Source organism: Lissotriton vulgaris, chromosome 4_1 (genome assembly GCF_964263255.1).
Source record: "Lissotriton vulgaris chromosome 4_1, aLisVul1.2, whole genome shotgun sequence".
NCBI lineage: Eukaryota > Metazoa > Chordata > Amphibia > Caudata > Salamandridae > Lissotriton > Lissotriton vulgaris.
Genome location: NC_141691.1, coordinates 1,905,949,646 through 1,905,969,157, shown reverse-complemented (window position 1 = coordinate 1,905,969,157; position 19,512 = coordinate 1,905,949,646). Strand labels below are relative to the sequence as shown.

Here is a 19,512-nt window from a genome sequence, read left to right as displayed (position 1 = left end):
TGAAGAAGAGGAGAGACTCCGCAGTCTGGACCCAAAAAGCTCATTGTTGTTCTACCTTGACTGCACATGACTGTTCTTCTTGGATGATCAACTCTTTGTGGGCTATGTCGGAGCCAAGAATGGGAAGGCCGTGCAGAATTGAACCATTTCCCAGACGGATCGTGCTCTGAATTAGGATCTGTTATGCACTAGCCAAAAATAAACCTGCAAAGGGCTTGCGTGCTCTTTTTACTAGAGCAAAGGCTGCAATCACTGGGTTGGTACACGGCATCATGGTCCTAGAAATCTGTCTGGTGGCAACGTGGGCTTCATTGCACAAGTTCACCAAAAACTACTGCTTGGACAGTCAGTTCTGCGGAAAGGGTACTTTGCCCATTCGGTCCTGCAGACTTTCTAGTCTAAATCAGGTTTCAGACCCGCCTTTGGGGAGGTACCGCTTGGACATCTATTCTAAGGAAAGGGATATGCAGCTGAAAATCTCTATCAGATGAACAAGTTCTTTGCCTTTGGTAACGCCTTATCTGGTAGAAACTATCTAGCTGCATATTCCTTTGACCCACCCATCCTCTGTGAACACATTTTTAGGTGCAGGGCTCCTGCCTTCTGGGGGCCCTAGTTTTACAAACCACTGGTCAGTGTTCTGCGTGGCTCCAGGTTCCTGATGTGCAAAGTCGCAAAAAGACACGGATGTCAGCATGCTTGGGTGGCGCCTCTTTAGGCATAGTGCATGTCACTTCCTGGAAGGATGATGTCATGTGGAGCCAAACACCACCACATACCGGTGTGCAGGGGTATTGTTCACAAAAACTTTCCGGATCCAGTCTGACACCTGTGGATTATTCTGAGAGTAGGAATCTGTGGCTCTAGCAGACCCAGAACACCATGGAATGTGTCGATATCGTCCACAGGTGATATCGTCAACAGGTGGGAGGACACTGATGAAGATTGTGTCGCAGAAGGCCTACGCTTTGGGGAAGGTTGATCAGAATACAATTGTCTAGATGGCAAAACATACTCTTGCACAGATCCTTCTAAAGGAAAGTATTGAAGTGTCACAGGTCTCTTCCTTTTAGATTACGTTAGATGACATAGAAGTATGCTTGCATTTGTGCAGACCTAAATGGAGATGGTGGTGGCAAATCAAAAGCTTGCAGATCATCTTGAAAAGGGGCTTTTACCAGGATTATAAAAAACGGAGGTCTGAGGTTTAAGTCACCCAGAAAAAGAGTTGCTGATGTTGAAAGTCTCAAACTCTTAGGATTCTGGTCAGGAGAAATGGCACAGCATGGAAAATATGGAAGTCGATCCCTGGTATGAGCAACGCAGTGACAACAACTGATGCCATGACCGTGAGTGATGTCTTAACATCAAATATCTTGACATGGACAGGACCTCATGGCGAATGAGTCATCGAGAGCAGCCTTGAAAGCTTTGATGTCGTAGATTTGCCTATTAGCAATTAACAGTGATGACGTGCCACTGAACGAGATAGTAACTCCTACCTCAACGGTGCCTTCGACATCAAACGAGAATGATGAGGACTGTTTTACCCTGTCCTTTGTGATTATCTCAATCAAGATCTCCTTAGTAGAGGAAGGCAACAATAGAATCTGAGACTTCCCTGGAGGCTTTGTCACTTTTCTTCTTCCCTTTGGTTCAGATCTTTAGGTTTTCCTCACAGTCTGATGTTTTTAATCTTTTAAAGGTCTTTTCGATATAATTTGGCAAAATTCAATCCTGTACAGAATGTGAAGATTGAGACTGACCACACATGTCTTTTATGGGTCTGTTGCAGCTTTTTCCATTCCACAAGAAGTGCTTCTTAGCACTAAAGGTTGCTGAGTGAAGTAACAGTACTGCATGTTCTGAGATTTTTCTGACAAAAAAAGGCAAAACAGTTCAAGATCCCACTTACACAAGCAGAAAGACTGAAAGGACTCTGAAGCAACCACCCGTACAAGTTATTATGGAACATGGTAGTCCCTGGACTTTAAAATGAGCAGCATGCTATTTTACCTCTTAAAGCAATCAAGATGCCCAATCCATTACTTTTAAGACCCGTTAGGCAGCAGGCTGTGCTTGTAGGTGCTGCAATGTAGTTTTGGAAAATATTTTTTTTTAACTTATTTCTATAAAAAAAAAAATCCGGAAATTCATCTTGGTAGGCTTTTTTGGAGTGATCTGCTACATTTCGCCATGCTGAATGTCCCACCCAATTACAACTTGATACATTGGATATCACTTTTTTGGGGTTCCCGCAAACAGTGTGCAATTACTGTAAAATCTTTCTCCATTAATGAAGATCCTACAATGCAAAATAAACCTTTTTGCTCACTTAATATTGCAGCACTAAAAGGATATTTTATGCATTTTTCTCCCTTGGGTGAAAAACAAAAGTTGAGATATCTGCAAGTCCAACAAGTTTACACAGTTCTCATTTACTTTCAACACACTTACCATGTAGTTTTGATTTCTTTTTCTTCTTCTTTTTCTTTTTCTGCTTTGATTTTATGTGATCTTTATCCTTTTTTTCTTTCCGTTCTTTGTCTTTCTTCCTTCCTAAGTAACAAATAAAATAAAAAATACAATCCTCAATTTGCATGTCATACTTCCAGTCTGATTTTTTCAAATTCTTGTTCTGCATTCAACCTTTTAAAATCTCATATGGAATACATGATAATGTTACAACATGTGATGTATCCTTTGGGTTCACGTAAGTTGCAAAAAGAAATATTTTAGCATGAATATGAAATATCCATCAGGGAATGGAGATTTTCTAATCCATTTCATCACTTTTTTAATATGGTTTGAGTAGAACAGCTGATACGGATACTGCACTAAGTCAAGCTTGAATCAAGCCTGCTGCTGCACATTACACTAACTACATTTATCAACAGAGTACTTTTTATATCAGAGGATTAATTGGGGGAAAGAGTAGGTAAATAAAGTTTAAGAAACAGACACACACCAAGCCAAAAGAACAACTTACCTATGGTAACGCTCTTTCTGGAGGATACTCTTTCTAACGTCTTATTATTCAGGTTTAGAATACCTGCAGGTGCCAGACTGGATCTGGATTTAAACAGCACTGTCCCCACAGGTGGCGCAGGTGGGCTGCACAGTGACTTTGTTCAGCCCTAGAAGTAAATATGCAGCTGCATGTATGTGCCAACCCATGCGCGGATTGTGGAAGCTGGCCCTGTATATTATACCAAAATGAGGTGTAGTGAGCACAGAGTCCAGTGGATCCCCAAAGGTCAGCAGAGGTAAAGTAGATAGCACCTTACTCTCTATTCGTGTTAATGTGGGAGAGCAGTAAGGCTTTATCAGAGGGTATTGTTAAGCATTAGTTGTACACACTCAATCAGCAAATGATGTTACACACTCAAAGACCAAACTCGGACCAATTTGTTTGTATAAAAAAATTAAGTTATTTTATTCCTAGAACCAAGCCAAGCCTGGCACTGGTAAGTGAAATAAATGTTTTGCAATATATTATGCAGTGTTTACAAGTGAATGCAAGTTCAAATGCAGTTGCTTGAAATACAGGTAAGTCAAGGTATTGAAATTACTGTACAGATTACTTTTTATTTACTTTTTAGATTACGTTTTCTACTCAGTGTGATATGCCTAGATATCAAACTGGGACATTTCCAGTTTTGCACAATTGTTATTTTTCAGGTTTCCATACAAATCAGCTCCACACTTTTTCAGAGAAAAACAGTCAATAGGTTCCTATGGAGAGAAATCAAGTTTAAGGTTACCAGGTAAGTAATTCGACTTTGGGGTTGAGCTTCTGGGGTTAGAGCAAGGGTTCCCTCAGGGCCAGGGATGCATTAGGACGGCTGGGTGCAGAGTGCTGTGGCCCAATGTTATCCAAAAAGGGATAGTGGACCTCCGGTTAGTGGTTGCTTACGAGCAGGCCACTGGGTTGTGGGTGTTCTTTCGTCCTTTTTCTTCTTAGGTTGCGGGAATCTGCCTTCTTGGTACAGGGCTGCCCCATATACACTGTATTTAGGGGTCGTTTTAGGGGTTTCGGGGTCAGCAGCCAATGGGCTACTGACCTTAGGGTGGCTACACCCTTGGTGTGGGAGTGAGCACAATCCCTTATCCTGATTGGGGACTGCCTGCCATGTGCAAGATGGTGAGCACTGAAGAGTGGGCTTCACCTCGCCTCCCGCACCTGAGGGGTGGGGTTGGCAGAGGTGGACACCTTCTGTGCTGGCTAATTTTTCCCGCCTGTCTTCCCACCGAAACGGGGAGGAGAAAGGATGCTCTTCTCCTAATTGGAGGAGAGGCTGGAGTTTGCATTACAAAGGCTGCAAGGCCTTTGAAACTCCCCTGCCACAGATGGCTTTACATGGCCTGGGGGAGGTGTGAACACTTTCATCCAGGAAAGGGTTTGTTTCTTGGCTCAGGGAGAGAAGGCTTCCACCCCAGGGGTGAAGAAACATGTCTCATGGTGGCAGGCTGGTGTGCACCAGTCAGGGAACCCAAAAGAGGGTAGTCGTTTTTCAGGGGGCATCTTAAGATGCCCTCTGAGTGCATTTTCATTAAAACCCATACGGGCATCAGAGTGGGTTTAATGTGCTGAGAAGTTTGATACCAAACTTCTCAGTTTTCACTGTAACCATTATAGAGCTGTGGAGATCGTAATGACAACCTCAAAGCACCATATACTCTATTGCAGCACTGCACTTACAATGTTCAAGAAGATATATATCCCCCAATGTGGATAGCAGTCACAACTTTCAACAAATAGCTGGCATACCATCTAGTCCCAATTTACTGTACTGGAACCCTCTCTGTGGCTTCTTTGGTCAAAAGAGCCTGAACTTTTTAGTGCAAAATGGACAAAGTGCTTGTAGGAACTGGGTTCACCAGGTCCCCAGGGGTAGCCTGGCACGAGCAGGTAGGCATCCGAAAGCTTAGGTGTTAAGTGACTATACAGCACACGCATCCACTGAGACAATAAGTACACACAAAGACTGAGACCACAGCAGTATTGTAGATTCAAATAATTACGTTTTATCTAAATCAAGGCAATCAGAATATGCAGTAGAAATAACCTATTACTTTTCCTTAGAAGCACAAATTTGGCATTGCTTGGTCATAAATACTTAAATACATAAATATTAAATATTAAATAATTGTAGGGCTGGCACCAGCCTTGCTCATAGTCAGCACCTGTAAGGAATTCTTAAGGAAGCCATTTAAATAACATTGCATTAAGCTTCAATAACCATTTCATGGAGTGAAGGACAGTTAAACAACAGAGATAAAACCTCTCTGTGGGTCAGGGCAACCATTAACACATTCCCTTGTAAACCATCGGAAACACCCTTCTTGTAAATGTTACTCGGCATTTCCTCAGAAAGGCATCAGTGCATTAGGCCATATTGACCAGTGTATGATCAGAATTCCACACTCCAGCGGAACAGGACCCAATAACCATTACCATTCCTTCCCTCCAACCAGCCAGGGATCATTTGTTTAATTAGCCAGTCATAAAATCCTCCTGGGGCTCTACGGTTAGTATCAGGCTCCAGCTCAGTTCAATAAGAAGGCCTGCGGCACAACGGAAGTCAATGACAGTCTCCGCGGGGAGGGGCGTTCTCCGGGCCTCCCCGGGAGTTTACCTCTTTATCTTCGGCCTGCTCGGGGCCCTTGCGTAGACCTCAGTTGCGGGGGCGCGATGATCAGCCAGAGGAGGCCCACGCTACTCCAGCGTTCTTCACAGCCCTCCCTCCGGCCCCAAGGCCGTCCAGTTCCTCTTCTGGCGGGGAGGGAGGGCTCTCGGAACTCCCCGAGCCCTCCGGCGTGAGGATTCCCATGTTCCCGGGCTCGCGGTGACGTGAGCGGCCAGGGGACCAATCAGCGGGTGAGAAAGGCGGGCGCAGGCAGCGTCAGCCAATCGCTGCGCGGCGCCAAGTGGGGGGCGTGTCCAAGGACGTGTCAGCGTTTCCCCCCCACCACGTGACAAGGGTGAAGCAGGCTTCAGGCCTAGTCGGGCCTAGTGCGGCCCGTCAGGAATTCCGGCGGCCCTCTCCTGACACCGGGGGCCGCTGCGGGGCAAAGTTGATGGCGCTGGCCCTGAGGAGGGATCGCCGGGCTGCGGCGCTGACGGGGGAAGCCCTGAGGACTCACGGGACCGCAGCGCTGGCAGGTACAGCGCCTGAGAGACAGAAAGCGCTTGCGGTGAATAAGAGCCTGAGAGGGCTTCGCAGTTTCTGGGTGGCCAGCGCTTCTCTAGGGCTTACAAGAGGGCGCGTGAGGGGCAATCAGACAGGCCAGGTCACTCGACAGTGACAGTTCAATACAGGGACCCAGCGCTATGAAGGGGGTAATGCTCCTGCAGGCATTTACAGCGCTGAGCCTCAGGCAGTACAGACAGCTCAGAGAGCTAGGTGGGGTAGCCAGATCGGATCAGACAGGACAGCAGTTTAGTCAGACGGGGCTCAGTAGGACAGCGCAGGCCCAGGCAAAGGCAGGGGGCGCAGTAGCAGCACGGTCCAGTACCTGGTTGGTTCCCCAGTAGTCCTGGTTAGCACCAGTAAGCTTCGTCTTGGCACTTGTTGGTTCTGGCACCATTTGGTGGCAGTTTCTTCAGGAAGGGGGGGGGCGTTGAGTTGAAGGCTTTCCTCAGCAGGTCACTTCAGGTGGTCCCTGGGTTCCCCTTCCGCCAGGCCAGATCGGTGGGCTAGTTCAGTGTTCCTCACTCAGTTTGGTGGGCAGCGCCTAAACCCTGTCACCCCCAGTGGTATAGGTTCCTGACTAGGCCCTACCGCCTAAGTCTCCTGCGTAGGTTCTACCCAGGTCAGTGAGGCCTCAAAAACTGACAGGAAAGTTTCCCTCCCTTTCCTTATATAGCGACAGTTGGCAGTGGCAGTTGGTGTCACCTCCCCTGTTCTAGAAGGTTCCAGGAGCTTCCTCACTCTAGCTATGGGCAGGGAAGGCAGGCTGGTGTCGCAACATTGTTTAGGGGTTCCAGCCAGCTCCTGGCTACTAGAGTGCGTCTAAAAAGACCACGCTGCAGTAGCAGGGGTCAGTGGCAGCCATGTTAGGGGAAGAGAGCACATGCACCTTAACCTTGATGAGCAATGGGAAGGTGCCCAGAGTCCTAAAGCCAACAAACAGTAGGTGGGAAAAATGAGGCCAAGGCGAAAAAAATAGGAAAGACCACCCTAAGGCTGACAGGTCTAACATGCGTCCCCCCCAGCTGAAAGTGGGGAGAGCTACCCAACCTCTAGAGAGTTCTTTTCACTAAGGCAGAAAAACCGGGAGAGACCGTCAGCATTGGCGTGGTCCACTCCGGGCCGATGTTCCACCTGAAAGTCCATCCCCTGTAGGGAAATGGACCACCTTAGCAACTTGGGATTTTCGCCTCTCATTTGCATGAGTCAGCGAAGGGGTCGGTGGTCGGTTTGAATCACGAAGTGAGAGCCAAAGAGGTATGGCCTCAACTTCTTCAAGGCCCAGACCACAGCGAAGGCTTCTCGCTCGATGGTACTCCATTGCTGTTCCCGAGGGAGGAGTCTTTGGGAGATAAAGTCCACAGGTTGGTCTTGGCCGTAGTTGTTGAGTTGCGAAAGCACAGCGCCTACTCCGTGCTCTGAGGCATCCGTCTGCACGATGAATTCTTTCTGGAAGTCAGGAGTTGCCAGCACCGGAGCGGTGCACATCGCGCGCTTCAGTGTTTCAAATACCTCTTGGCAAGCAGACGTCCAGATCACCTTGCAGGGCTGCTTCTTGGACGTTAGCTCTGTCAAGGGGGCTACGATGGTACCATTTCCCTTGACAAACCTGCAGTAGTATCCAGTGAGGTCGAGGAAGGCTCGGACCTCGGTTTGGGTCTTGGGGGGCTTCCAGGCCATGATGGTCTCGATTTTGGCCTGGAGGGGTTGCACCTTACCCCCGCCCACCAGGTGTCCCAGGTACACGACAGATCCCTGTCCAATCTGGCACTTGCTAGCCTTGATGGTCAAGCCAGCACGTTGCAGTGCCTGCAGCACCTCCTGGAGATGCTGCAGATGGTCTTCCCAGGTGCTACTGAAGACAGCTATGTCATCCAGGTACGCCGCTGAGAAGGACTCCAGGCCAGACAGCACCTGGTTCACCAACCGCTGAAAGGTGGCCGGAGCATTCTTGAACCCGAAGGGCATCACTCTGAATTGGAAGTGGCCCTCGGGGGTGGAGAACGCGGTCTTCTCCTTCGGCCATGGCAATCTGCCAGTACCCGGATGTTAGATTATTGGTGCTGAGGTACCTGGCTGCTCCCAGCCGGTGGATCAGCTCACCCGCCCGTGGGATCGGGTGAGCATCTGTCTTGGTGACAGAGTTCAATCCCCGATAGTCCACACAGAACCGAAGTTCTGGTGTGGTGCCCGGTGGGGCCGCTTTCAGCACCAGCACAACCAGACTAGTCCACCGGACTGGATGCTGTCCTTCACTTTATCGGACAGCCGGTAAGACTTGGTTTTTACAGGCGGACTGTCCCCTGTGTCCACATCATGGGTACACAGATGTGTAATTCCAGGCGTGAGGGAGAAAAACGAGGCATGCTGCGCCAATACCTGGCAGCAGTCCCTCTGTTGCTCTGGTGTCAAGGATGGGGAGAGGGTAACTCCCTCCACTGAACCATCCTTCTCCTGGGCCGCCAGAAGGTCAGGAAGAGGCTCACTCTCCTCCTCCTCGCTCCCATCCGTCACCATGTGGAGAGCAAGCTCAGATCGCTCCTGGTGAGGCTTCAGGCGGTTGATGTGGAGCACCCGATGGGGCTGACGGGGGGTCTTCAAGTCAACGACATAGGTAGACTGGCCTCGACGCTCCACAATCTCGTACGGACCAGTCCACCGGTCCTGGAGGGCACTAAGCTCCTCAGGCTCCATGACCCCAAACCTTCTGTCCAGCGTCCAACTCCACTGTCTGAGCGTTGCGGTCATACCACTCCTTCATGACGGCTTGGCTAGCCTCCAAGTTGTCTGAGGCTTCCTTCCTCAGCTTGGCCAACTGGCTGCGCAATGCCAGCATGTAGCTGACGACATCACGGGGAAGCTTCTTCCAAGTCTTCTACCACCCCTCCTTGACAAGGCTGAGGGGCCCCCTAACGGGATGGCCATAGAGCAGTTCGAAGGAGCTGAACCAGACTCCCTTCTGTGGCACCTCGCGGTACGAAACAGCAGGCAAGGGAGGAGGATGTCCCATTTCCGTCTCAAGTCCTCTGCAGGCTCCGGATCATCCCCTTCAAGGTCTTGTTGAAGCGCTCTACGAGCCCGTTAGTCTGGGGGTGGTAAGGAGTGGAGAACCGGTAGGTCACTCCGCACTCCTTCCACATGGCCTGCATGTAGGCCGACATGAAGTTCTTGCCCCTGTCCGACACCACGACCTTGGGGAATCCCACTTTGGTAAATATCCCCATCAGGGCCCGCGCCACCACAGGTGCAGTAATGGTCCTCAGAGGAATAGCCTCTGGGTGCAGAGTGGCGTGGTCCACTAACACCAAGATGAACAGGTGTCTCGCAGAGGTCAGAGGGTCCAACGGCCCAACGATGTCGATTCTGACCCGCTCAAAATGGGTCCCGACCACCGGGAGTAGTTCCAAAGGGACCTTCACTTTGGTACCATTCTTGCCACTTGCCTGGCAAGTCTTGCAGGTCCTGCAGTAGGTGTCAGAGGCAACTCTCATCCTGGGCCAATAAAAATGTGAGACTAGCCTTGCAAAGGTATTGTCCTGGCCCAGGTGTCCAGCCAAGGGTATTTCATGCGCCAGTTCCAATAAGAAGCTCCAGTAGCATTGGGGGACCACTAAGGCCCTCGAGGATCCATGCACCGGAACCTTAGACTCACTGTAAAGGAGGCCATCCTCCCAGTACACGTGAAAACTGCCGTTCTCCTGATCAGTCGCTTAGGCTTCGGCCTGCCGCCGCATGCCTTCAAGCGTGGGGCACGCCTTCTGCGCCCGACAGAATTCCTCCCGGGTAGGCCCTCCTTCCACATGCCACTCGGCAAGGGTCGACAAGTCCACCACGTGAACGACATCCACCTCCACGGACTCCGGGGGTACCTCTGCGGGCTCCCCATCCATCACACGGGTTGTGTCCTCCACAACAGCATTGGGTTGGGCCGTTGTCTCAGGCTCCAACCCGGGTTGAGCTTCTTGCCGGGCAGCCATGGACCACGTGATTACGCAAGTCCACCCTGGTAACCCCAGCATCTCAGTGTGGGCCTTAAACTCCACTTCCTTCCAGGCGGTATGTTCTAGGTCGTTACCCAGCAGACAGTCCACAGGCAAGGCAGGGCTTTTCGCAACTCTCAACGGGCCTTGAACTCCTCCCCACTCAAAGGGAACCTGAGCCACGGGATAGTAGCTCAGACTGCCGTCAGTCAACACGGCTGGATGGAATACATCAGGTACTACTTGCTCTAGGAACACCAGCCGCCTCACTACCGTGGTCATGCTGGCTTCTGTGTCCCTCAGAGCGTCCACCTCCTCCCCATTGCCCTTCACCCTCTGCTGGTACTTAGCAGTATTCGATGGTAAGGGCGTCACTGGGACCATCTCTCTATCCCCGAGTGAAATCAGGGTCAGGCCTGTCTACTCCCCTTCCCTATCTAGGGGCAGCTCCATCCCAAGCGCTACACTAGCCACCCCGGGACTCTTGCCACCTGTGGGAGCTGGGGGTCGTTTGCGACACTGGGCATCTCCCTTGTAGTGTCCAACCTCTCCGCATTATTATTATTATTATTATAGAGGCTTTTGTAACGCGCTCTGCTACTAAATAGTATAGTATCCTGGCGCGGAAAAGAAGGGGACAGATTACAGTATATGCAAAAGAGAGGCAGCCATTAGGCAGTGGTGTTAAAAAGGTGGGTTTTTAAGCCTTTCCTGAATGCCATGATGGAAGGGGCTGTTCTCAGTTGCAGAGGCAGGGTATTCCAAGCTCTCGCTGCTCTAACAGAGATGGATTGTCCACCAAGCCTGCTATATTTGAACTTTGGTACCGTCATTTGGTGAAGATTGCTTGATCTAAGAGGGCGGTTGGGAGCGTAAAGGGAGAATCTTTTCCTCAAATAGGTTGGGCCTGTTAAGTGTAGTGCTCGGTATGCTAACACAAGGATCTTGAATAAGATCCTTTGAGCCACTGGGAGCCAGTGAAGATCTCTAAGCGGTTGGCGGACGCTAGATCTTCTGGGTATGTTAAACAGCAGCCGGACCGCAGCATTTTGGATGACTTGGAGGCGGTGGATCAGATAGGCTGGGAGTCCGCAGTAGAGAGCATTCGCATAATCCAATCTGGATAATATCAGAGCGCGAATGACCATCTCCTTAGCTGATCGCGGAAGCAAAGGAAGAAATCTGCGCAAGGTTTTGAGAGTGGAGAAGCAGATTCCAGTGAGTTTTTTCAGGTGGTCTTCAAATCTGAGATTGTTGCTAAACCAAATTCCTAGGTTTTTTGCAGGTCCACCTGTGGATTTGGGGCTAGGAAAGTCGGTGGGCCAGAGAGAGTCATAAAAGTTATCAGGAAAGGAGCCGTACAGCAGAATCTCAGATTTGCTCTCATTACATTTAAGTTGAGCCAAGGCCAGCCAGCGGAAAACCGATGATAAGCAGAGTTGGACTCTCGACGTGTCCGAGTTGTTTTTGGGCCATGTAAACAAGAGCTGAGTATCATCGGCATAGGCCATAATTTTGGCCCCTAGCTGTTCCGCAAGATAGATAAGGGGGGTCATATATACATTAAAAAGCAGGGGGCTTAGGGTGGAGCCCTGTGGTACACCAGTAGAGAGTTTTTTGGGGGAGGAGGAGAAAGGCGGCATCCACACTTGCTGGGACCTGTTGTCTAAAAAAGATGTTAACCAGCCGAGAGCTGGGCCAGTTATGCCTATGGCTGCTAGTCTGGTAAGTAGGAGGGAGTGAGGGACCGTATCGAAGGCGGCAGAGAGGTCCAATAAAATCAGCACCGCTCTGCCACCTCCGTCCAAACACTCACGGATAGCCTCAGAAACCTCGACTAGGGCCGTCTTTGTACTGAAAGCAGCTCTAAAGCCTGATTGCGCAGGGTGAAGAGCTTGAGAGTTTTCTACAAATCTGTCCAGCTGTGAAAATGCAACTTTTTCGCATATCTTTGTCAGAGCTGGCAATAGAGATATGGGCCGGAAGTTAGCGGGGGTCTTTGGATCTAGGCCATTTTTCTTGAGGAGTGGTAGCAATTTTGCCTGTTTCCAGCATGCTGGCACAGTGGCGCTGGAAAGAGAGAGGTTCACAATATGTGTCACCTCTTGGCCGACTGTATTAGCCAGGCCCGCAAGGACTCTGGCTGGGCAAGGATCCGCGGGGGAACCCGATTGTAAGGTAGCCAGAATTTTCACAACCTCTGTTGTATTCACTGGAGTGAAGAGGGCAAACTGATCCATAGAGATGGGCATGGTAGGGGAAGGAATAGTCATGGAGGCTGGAAAATTGCTACATACATTAAGCAAATCATCTTGGATTTTATCAATTTTTTCCACAAAAAACACAGAGAGTTCTTCACACCATTTTGCCGATGAGGCTAAAAGAGGTTGAGCAGCGCAGGGAGAGACAAAGCTTTTAACAATAGCAAAGATTTCTGCGCTATTGTTATTGGCCTTGGTAATGCGCCCGTCATAGTATGAGCTTTTTGCCACTTTAATTGCAGCATAATACTTCTTTTGAGCTATTCTTAGTTCTTTCTTGGCCTCAGGGAGATATGCTTGTCTCCAGCGTCTTTCGAGTTTTTTGCAGCCTGATTTAAGAACGCGAAGAGTGTTGGAGAACCAGGGTTTAGAAGGGGAGGAGCGAACTCTGCAGACGCGACCTGTTTTAGTTGAGAGAGCAGCACCTTCTTCGATCCATGAGTTAAATGAGCTCACTGCTGATTCAATTTCAGAAGGAAGTAATGGACGAGAGGTGTCAAGATGATCACAGAGCATAGCTATATTAATTTTCTGTGTATGAGCCGCGGGGTGGTTGGTCTCAGCAGGGCGAGACAGGGGCCAGGAGAATCTTATTAGCATGTGATCAGACCAGTTTATTCTTTCAGGCTCAGACATATTTATGTTAAAGTTGGTACATAATAGGTCAAGGACATGACCCCCTGAGTGGGTGGGAGCCGTGATCCACTGTTTTAGTTGGGCCATCGCAAACGCATCGTTTAGCCGGACTGTGTCAGGAAGATCAAGCTGGTCCACATGAATATTAAAATCCCCCAAAAGGAGATATGTGGGGTATTTCAGGGCGCGTGGGACTATCATGTCCTCTAGTGCCTCTAGAAATTTTCCTGCGTGGCCAGGTGGTCAGTACACCAGGGATCCACCTAAGGTAAAATGTGCCCCCAGAGTGAGAGAGAAATGGAGTACCTCGGCATTAATAGATGGGCCCATAGGATCTAGAGAAAAGGTCCATTTATCCCTAAAAATGGCTGCTATGCCACCTCCTCTGCCTAGAGGGCGGTCTTGTCTAATGATTTTGAAGCCGCGTGGGATGGCAAGTTCGATCACTGGGTTACATGTATCATTGAGCCACGTTTCTGTGACAAAGAGAAGATCAAACTCGTTGTCACTTAGTAGCTCAAATATATCATTAGAATGTTTTACTAGTGATCTGGCATTGATCAAGCCGGCCCGAAGACAAGTCGAGTCAGTAGCACACTGTGTAGGGGCAGGTAAAGTAGGTTGTAAGCGGTATGTGCATGCTTGACAAGTGCGCTGAGAAGTATCTACCAAGTCCCATTGACTCGAACAGGGGCAAGTTTTAGCATTAAGTGCTAATAAATACTCACGAGAATATGATACACGCGACCGATCAGAGGATAGGGGGGCAGCTGCAGGGGGGCTGGCGCTGGCCACGTCCGGGACACGGACGGGCACATACGGGCCCTCCTTTGGCGCTCCTTCGGCGCGCAGACGGCGCGCCCGCTGCGTGTGGCCGCTGCGCGTCTTGAAGTGCATGTTTATTTGTAGCCACAGCCCCTCCCTCCGCTGGACCGCTAACTCTGGTCATAGCACCGGACAACTTTTGGCTGCTGACTCTTGTCAGGGTAAGTGGGCTTCGGGGAACTGGAATGAGGTGGGGTACCTACTCCTCTCCCAAACTGTCTAGTTTGTGGGCCTCGTGAGAACTGCTTTTTATCTCCCCCCTCTTTCTTCTGGGGGACGCCCTGTCCGCATTTCGGGCCATCTCCCCCGGGGCCCTTGTGTGACACCCGGGTGCTAACCCAGGTATCCGCCTCCTCCACAAACTCACGGGGATCAGTTAGCTTGCGGTCCACCAGATGTTGGCGCAGATCTGGAAAACATTTATCCAAGAGGTGCTCTCTCAAAAATAAATTGTACAGGCCCTCAGTCATGCACCTCGCTGCCACGCACCCAACCATTCAGAGCCTTACGGCCTAGTCTAAAAAATCCACCCAATTCTGCGTGGACAGCTTATGTCTGCCACGGAAGTTCTGGCGATACCTTTCGGGGTTGAGGCCGAACTTTTTAATGAGCGCCTCCTTCATGGGGGAATACCTGAACTGGTCTGCCTTATCCAAGGGTGTCCCTGACGTTGGGGAGTATATAACGGTAGAGGCCACCTCCCCAAAGTTTCTCGGGCACCCCATGGGCGGTCAAGGCGACTTCATACGCCTCCAACCACCTAGCAATGTCATCCCCCTGTGTGTAGCTCGCTATCACCTCCTTGGGTAACCAAAATCTGGGCTCCTGTTGAGCCCCTTGTACGCTGCCACCATTAGGACTTCCTGGCGCACCCAACTGCAATGCTCGCAGCTCCATTTCTTTAAGCTGGAGCTCGTACGCCAATTTCCTTTCCTCCATAGCTAATCTTTTTTTCCCCCAAAGCAAGCTTCTTATCTTCCCTATCTCTCTCCCTCTTGTGCTCTAGCTTGTCAAGCTCCCACTTCAATCGCCTCTCCTCCCTCCTGTCCTCATACTCCTGCGACGACGCACTCCCCCTAAATACACTACTCCCTGCCCCGGAACGTCTTCCTGGCAACACATTGTCGGACATATCAATGTTGAGCAGGCCTGGGTCTTCTGGAGTGCCCGTCTCCCCTTGTGTGACCTGTCCTTCCTGTTCCCCACCCCCTCTCTCCTCTGGGTGGGCCCTTACCCATGCCCTCAAGGCGGTACGGAGTTCTTCCTTTGCGGCTCTCTGCCCAACCGGCACCCCCATCTCCTGACAAAATTCCCTAAGCTGCACCACTGTGTACTCCTCTAGATCGGCTAGCTGGAACTCCATTTTGCCAGGTGGGGACCCAAATAAAATCAAGGAAAGATGCTAGGGTACAATGCTGGGTCAACACAGGTCCCTACACACACTGCAGGCTAGACAGTGGAGGGTCAATTGAGCAAACTTGTAGGCACAATAGGTGTCCAGTCTAATTGCAGCGCACTTTGTCCCACTGGAGGGTGCTGTATAGTCACAGGTCCTGATCTCACCGCTGCCACCAAATGTAGGAACTGGGTTCACCAGGTCCCCAGGGGTAGCCTGGCACGAGCAGGTAGGCATCCGAAAGCTTAGGTGTTAAGTGACTACACAGCACACGCATCCACTGAGACAATAAGTACACGCAAAGACTGAGTCCACATCAGTATCGTTGATTCAAATAATTACGTTTTATCTAATAGGCAATCAGAATATGCAGTAGAAATAACGTATTACTTTTCGATAGAAGCACAAATCCGACATTGCTTGGTCAAAAATACTTAAATACATAAAAATTAAATATTAAATAATTGTAGGGCTGGCACCAGCCTTGCTCCTAGTCAGCACCGGTAAGAAATTCTTTAGGAAGCCATTTAAATAACATTGCATTAAGCTTCAATTCCCATTTCATGGAGTGAAGAACAGTTAAACAACAGAGATAAAACCTCTCTGTGGGTCAGGGCAACCATTAACACATTCCCTTGTAAACCATCGGAAACACCCTTCTTGTAAAAGTTACTCAGCATTTCCACAGAAAGGCATCGGTGCATTAGGCCATATTGACCAGTGTATGATCAGAATTCCACACTCCAGCGAAACAGGACCAAATAACCATTACCATTCCTTCCCTCCAACCAGCCAGCCAGGGATTATTCGTTTAATTAGCCAGTCATAAAATCCTCCCTGGGGCTCTACGGTTAGTATCAGGCTCCAGCTCAGTTCAATACGAAGCCCTGCGGCACAACGGAAGTCAATGACAGTCTGTGCGGGGAGGGGCGTTCTCCGGGCCTCCCCGGGAGTTTACCTCTTGGGGCCCTTGCGTAGACCTCAGTTGCGGGGGCGCGATGATCAGCCAGAGGAGGCCCACGCTACTCCAGCGTTCTTCACGGGCCTTTCTCCGGCCCCAAGGCCGTCCAGTTCCTCTTCTGGCGGGGAGGGAGGGCTCTCGGAACTCCCAGAGCCCTCCGGTGTGAGGATTCCCCTGTTCCCGGGCTCGCGGTGACGTGAGCGGCCCGGGGACCAATCAGCGGGTGAGAAAGGCGGGCGCAGGCAGCGTCAGCCAATCGCTGCGCGGCGCCAAGTGGGGGGAGTATCCAGGGACGTGTCAGCCTCACCGGGGGCCGCCGCGGGGCAAAGATGATGGCGCTGGCCCTGAGGAGGGATCGCCGGGCTGCGGCGCTGACGGCGGAAGCCCTGAGGACTCATAGGACCGCAGCGCTGGCAGGTACTCGCCTGAGAGACAGAAAGCGCTTGCCGTGAATTAGAGCCAGAGAGGGCTTCGCAGTTTCTGGGTGGCCAGCGCTTCTCTAAGGGCTTAAAAGAGAGTGCACGAGGGGCAATGGGACAGGCCAGGCCACTCGACAGTGACAGTTCAATACAGGGACCCAGCGCTACAAAGGGGGTAATGCTCCTGCAGGCAATTACAGCGCCGAGTCTCAGGCAGTACAGAGAGCTCAGGGAGCTAGGTGGGGTAGCCAGATCAGATCAGACAGGACAGCATTTCAGTCAGAGAGGGCTCAGTAAGACAGCGCAGGCCCAGGCAAAGGCAGGGGACGCAGGAGCAGCACGGTCCAGTACCTGGTTGGTTCCCCAGTAGTCCTGGTTAGCCCAAGTAAGCTTCGTCTTGGCGCTTGTTGGTTCGGGCACCCTTTGGTTGCAGTTTCTTGGTTTCTTCAGGAAGGGGGGGGGGTGTAAGTTGAAGGCTTTCCTCAGCAGGTCACTTCAGGTGGTCCCTGGGTTCCCCTTCCGCCGGGCCAGATCAGTGGGCTAGTTCAGTGTTCCTCACTCAGCCTGGTGGGCAGCGCCTAAACCCCGTCACCCCCAGTGGTATAGGTTCCTGACTAGGCCCTACCGCCTAAGTCTCCTGCGTAGGTTCTCCCCAGGTCAGTGATGCCTCAACAACTGACTGGAAAGTTTCCCTCCCTTTCCTTATATAGCGACAGTTGGCAGTTGGCAGTGGCAGTTGGTGTCACCTCCCCTGTTCTAGAAGGTTCCAGGAGCTTCCTCACTCTAGCTATGGGCAGGGAAGGCAGGCTGGTGTCGCAACATTGTTTATGGGTTCCAGCCAGCTCCTGGCTACTAGAGTGCGTCTAAAAAGACTACGCTGCAGTAGCAGGGGTCAGTGGCAGCCATGTTAGGGGAAGAGAGCACCTGCACCTTAACATTGAGAAGCAATGGGAAGGTGCCCAGAGTCCTAAAGCCAACAAAAAGTAGGTGGGAAAAATGAGGCCAAGGCGAAAAAAATAGGAAAGACCACCCTAAGGCTGACAGGTCTAACAGTGCTCATTTGAAAGATGCTCTGATGTGGTCAAGAGGAGTGTCTGGTCTAAAATGATCCACCTATTGGATGTTATCCTTTGCCACCCTTGGAAGAAACGTCTGATCCAGTCTACAGTCTAGTTGTGTGGCACTAAGAACAAACTAAAGGGGTTAGGAGGCTGGTGCACTGGGAAGGGAGACTCTGAAGTGTGCTACCTCTAATGGACTGGGCAAAGTCTGCTTGATCCCCGACACACCTTGGGGTGCCTGTTGCTGGTGGTAAGCTTTGGTGTTACTGGTATGCCAATCCTTTTGAGTAGCCTTGAAAGAGAAAACTGTTGAGGGTACTGTTTGACAAGGGTGGAAAGGCCCAAGGAACGCCATGTAGCCCAGTTCTCTTTAAAGTATTCCAATGCTGAGCTAGCCTTCTCACTAAACAGGCGAGATCCATTGAATGGCAAGTCCATTAAAGGGGCGTGAAAGTCACATAAAATACCTGTGGATCTTATTCATGCATGCCGCTGAACCACCACAACAGTGCCAACTGCTCTGCCGAAGCGGCAGGCAGTGTCCAGCCCAGACCAGATGATGTATTTTAAAGCATCCTGATGATCCTGACGATGTTGGATGGTTTGAGCAAATATTCTTCGAGGACTGCTGGCAAGATCTCGCCAACCATGTCCCACAAAGCATGGGAACATTTCCCAAGCAAATAACTGGCATTGACTGATCAAAGGGCTAGGCAGGTCAAGCAAACAGTTGCCCCTTGAATGCCTTGATTATTTTTACTCTGTGTGGGGGAGTTGAAGGGACTTAGTTGGGGTTCACCGTATTGGTGCAAGCCTGACCCACCAAAGTTTCTGGTGTAAGGTGCTGCTTCAATAACTAAAAATTACGTCACCTGGCATCGGTCATATGCCTGGCAATCTACCTGATCAATGGAAGACGGGCACAATGGCTTACACTAAGTGGCTATAAGAGTGTCAGTTAGGGCTTTATAAAATGGAGGTAAAAGCTTATAGGACATTTGGCAAGAATGTAAAGCTTCTGTTAAGACATTAGTTTGACTTCCATAGTTGCCTTCTGTAAGACTAGTAAAGCCGCTACCCATGTCATCACCACAACAAAGAAGATCCTCTCTTACCTTGAAGGCCCAGAGGTATAACACAATCTAGTGGCCAGAGTAGTGTCCAACTTACTGGCCGCCTGTTAGTCAATGTACAGGTTATCATAAAGTGGGAAATGGTACTCATCTCCCTTTTCATCACCAAAAGTTGGTTGACTCGATCAGAGTCAGAACCAAAAAGTTGTTTGAGGGCTGGTGTGAGATTCCTAGGTAGACTAATTGTTCTGTCTGAGTCAGACTGAACTGAGACCGGTTGTGTCAGTACGGTGTTGGTAAAGAAGGAGCACTATAGGAACAGGGTCCTACTCCAGCTCTGGCAGGGTTGGGCCTGTGTGAATGGTAATAGGATCAAATGATATCAGAGACAGATTGGAAGCCAGAGCAGAACCTCTGATGGGTTCAGAAGGCACAGACAGCTCAAAGGACAGAACTGCCAGTACTAACCACACTGGAGGCCTCCATGAATCACTGGGAACCAAAGGCCATGTCAGACAGAGCTGGAAGAGTGCCACAGATGTGCAGTGTGGTTTCTTTAAAGGCCTCAATATTGTGGGATGCTGCTGAAGGCCTGGGGTATATTGGGATTAGCTGTGGATTTGGCTCCTCGTGGGGGGATAAATAGAGATTGAAAGGCAGCCTATATTCCTCGCAACTTCTCATGCTGAAAGTGGCTGGACTTGGT

General features: G+C 50.3%; 1 protein-coding gene across 7 annotated transcripts in view; it reads right to left on the bottom strand.

Moving 5' to 3' along the window:
- Nucleotides 1–19,512, bottom strand: part of PHF20L1 (PHD finger protein 20 like 1) — a 648,585-nt gene that overhangs the window by 317,310 nt on the left and 311,763 nt on the right. For 6 of the 7 annotated variants that reach the window (XM_086966240.1, XM_086966239.1, XM_086966235.1 and 3 more), the window contains one exon: nucleotides 2,459–2,559. In XM_086966240.1, coding sequence (XP_086822366.1) covers nucleotides 2,459–2,559 — 101 coding nt within the window. Of the gene's footprint in view, nucleotides 1–2,457; nucleotides 2,560–19,512 lie in introns of all 7 variants that reach the window. The other variant, XM_086966236.1, reaches the window with a different exon arrangement.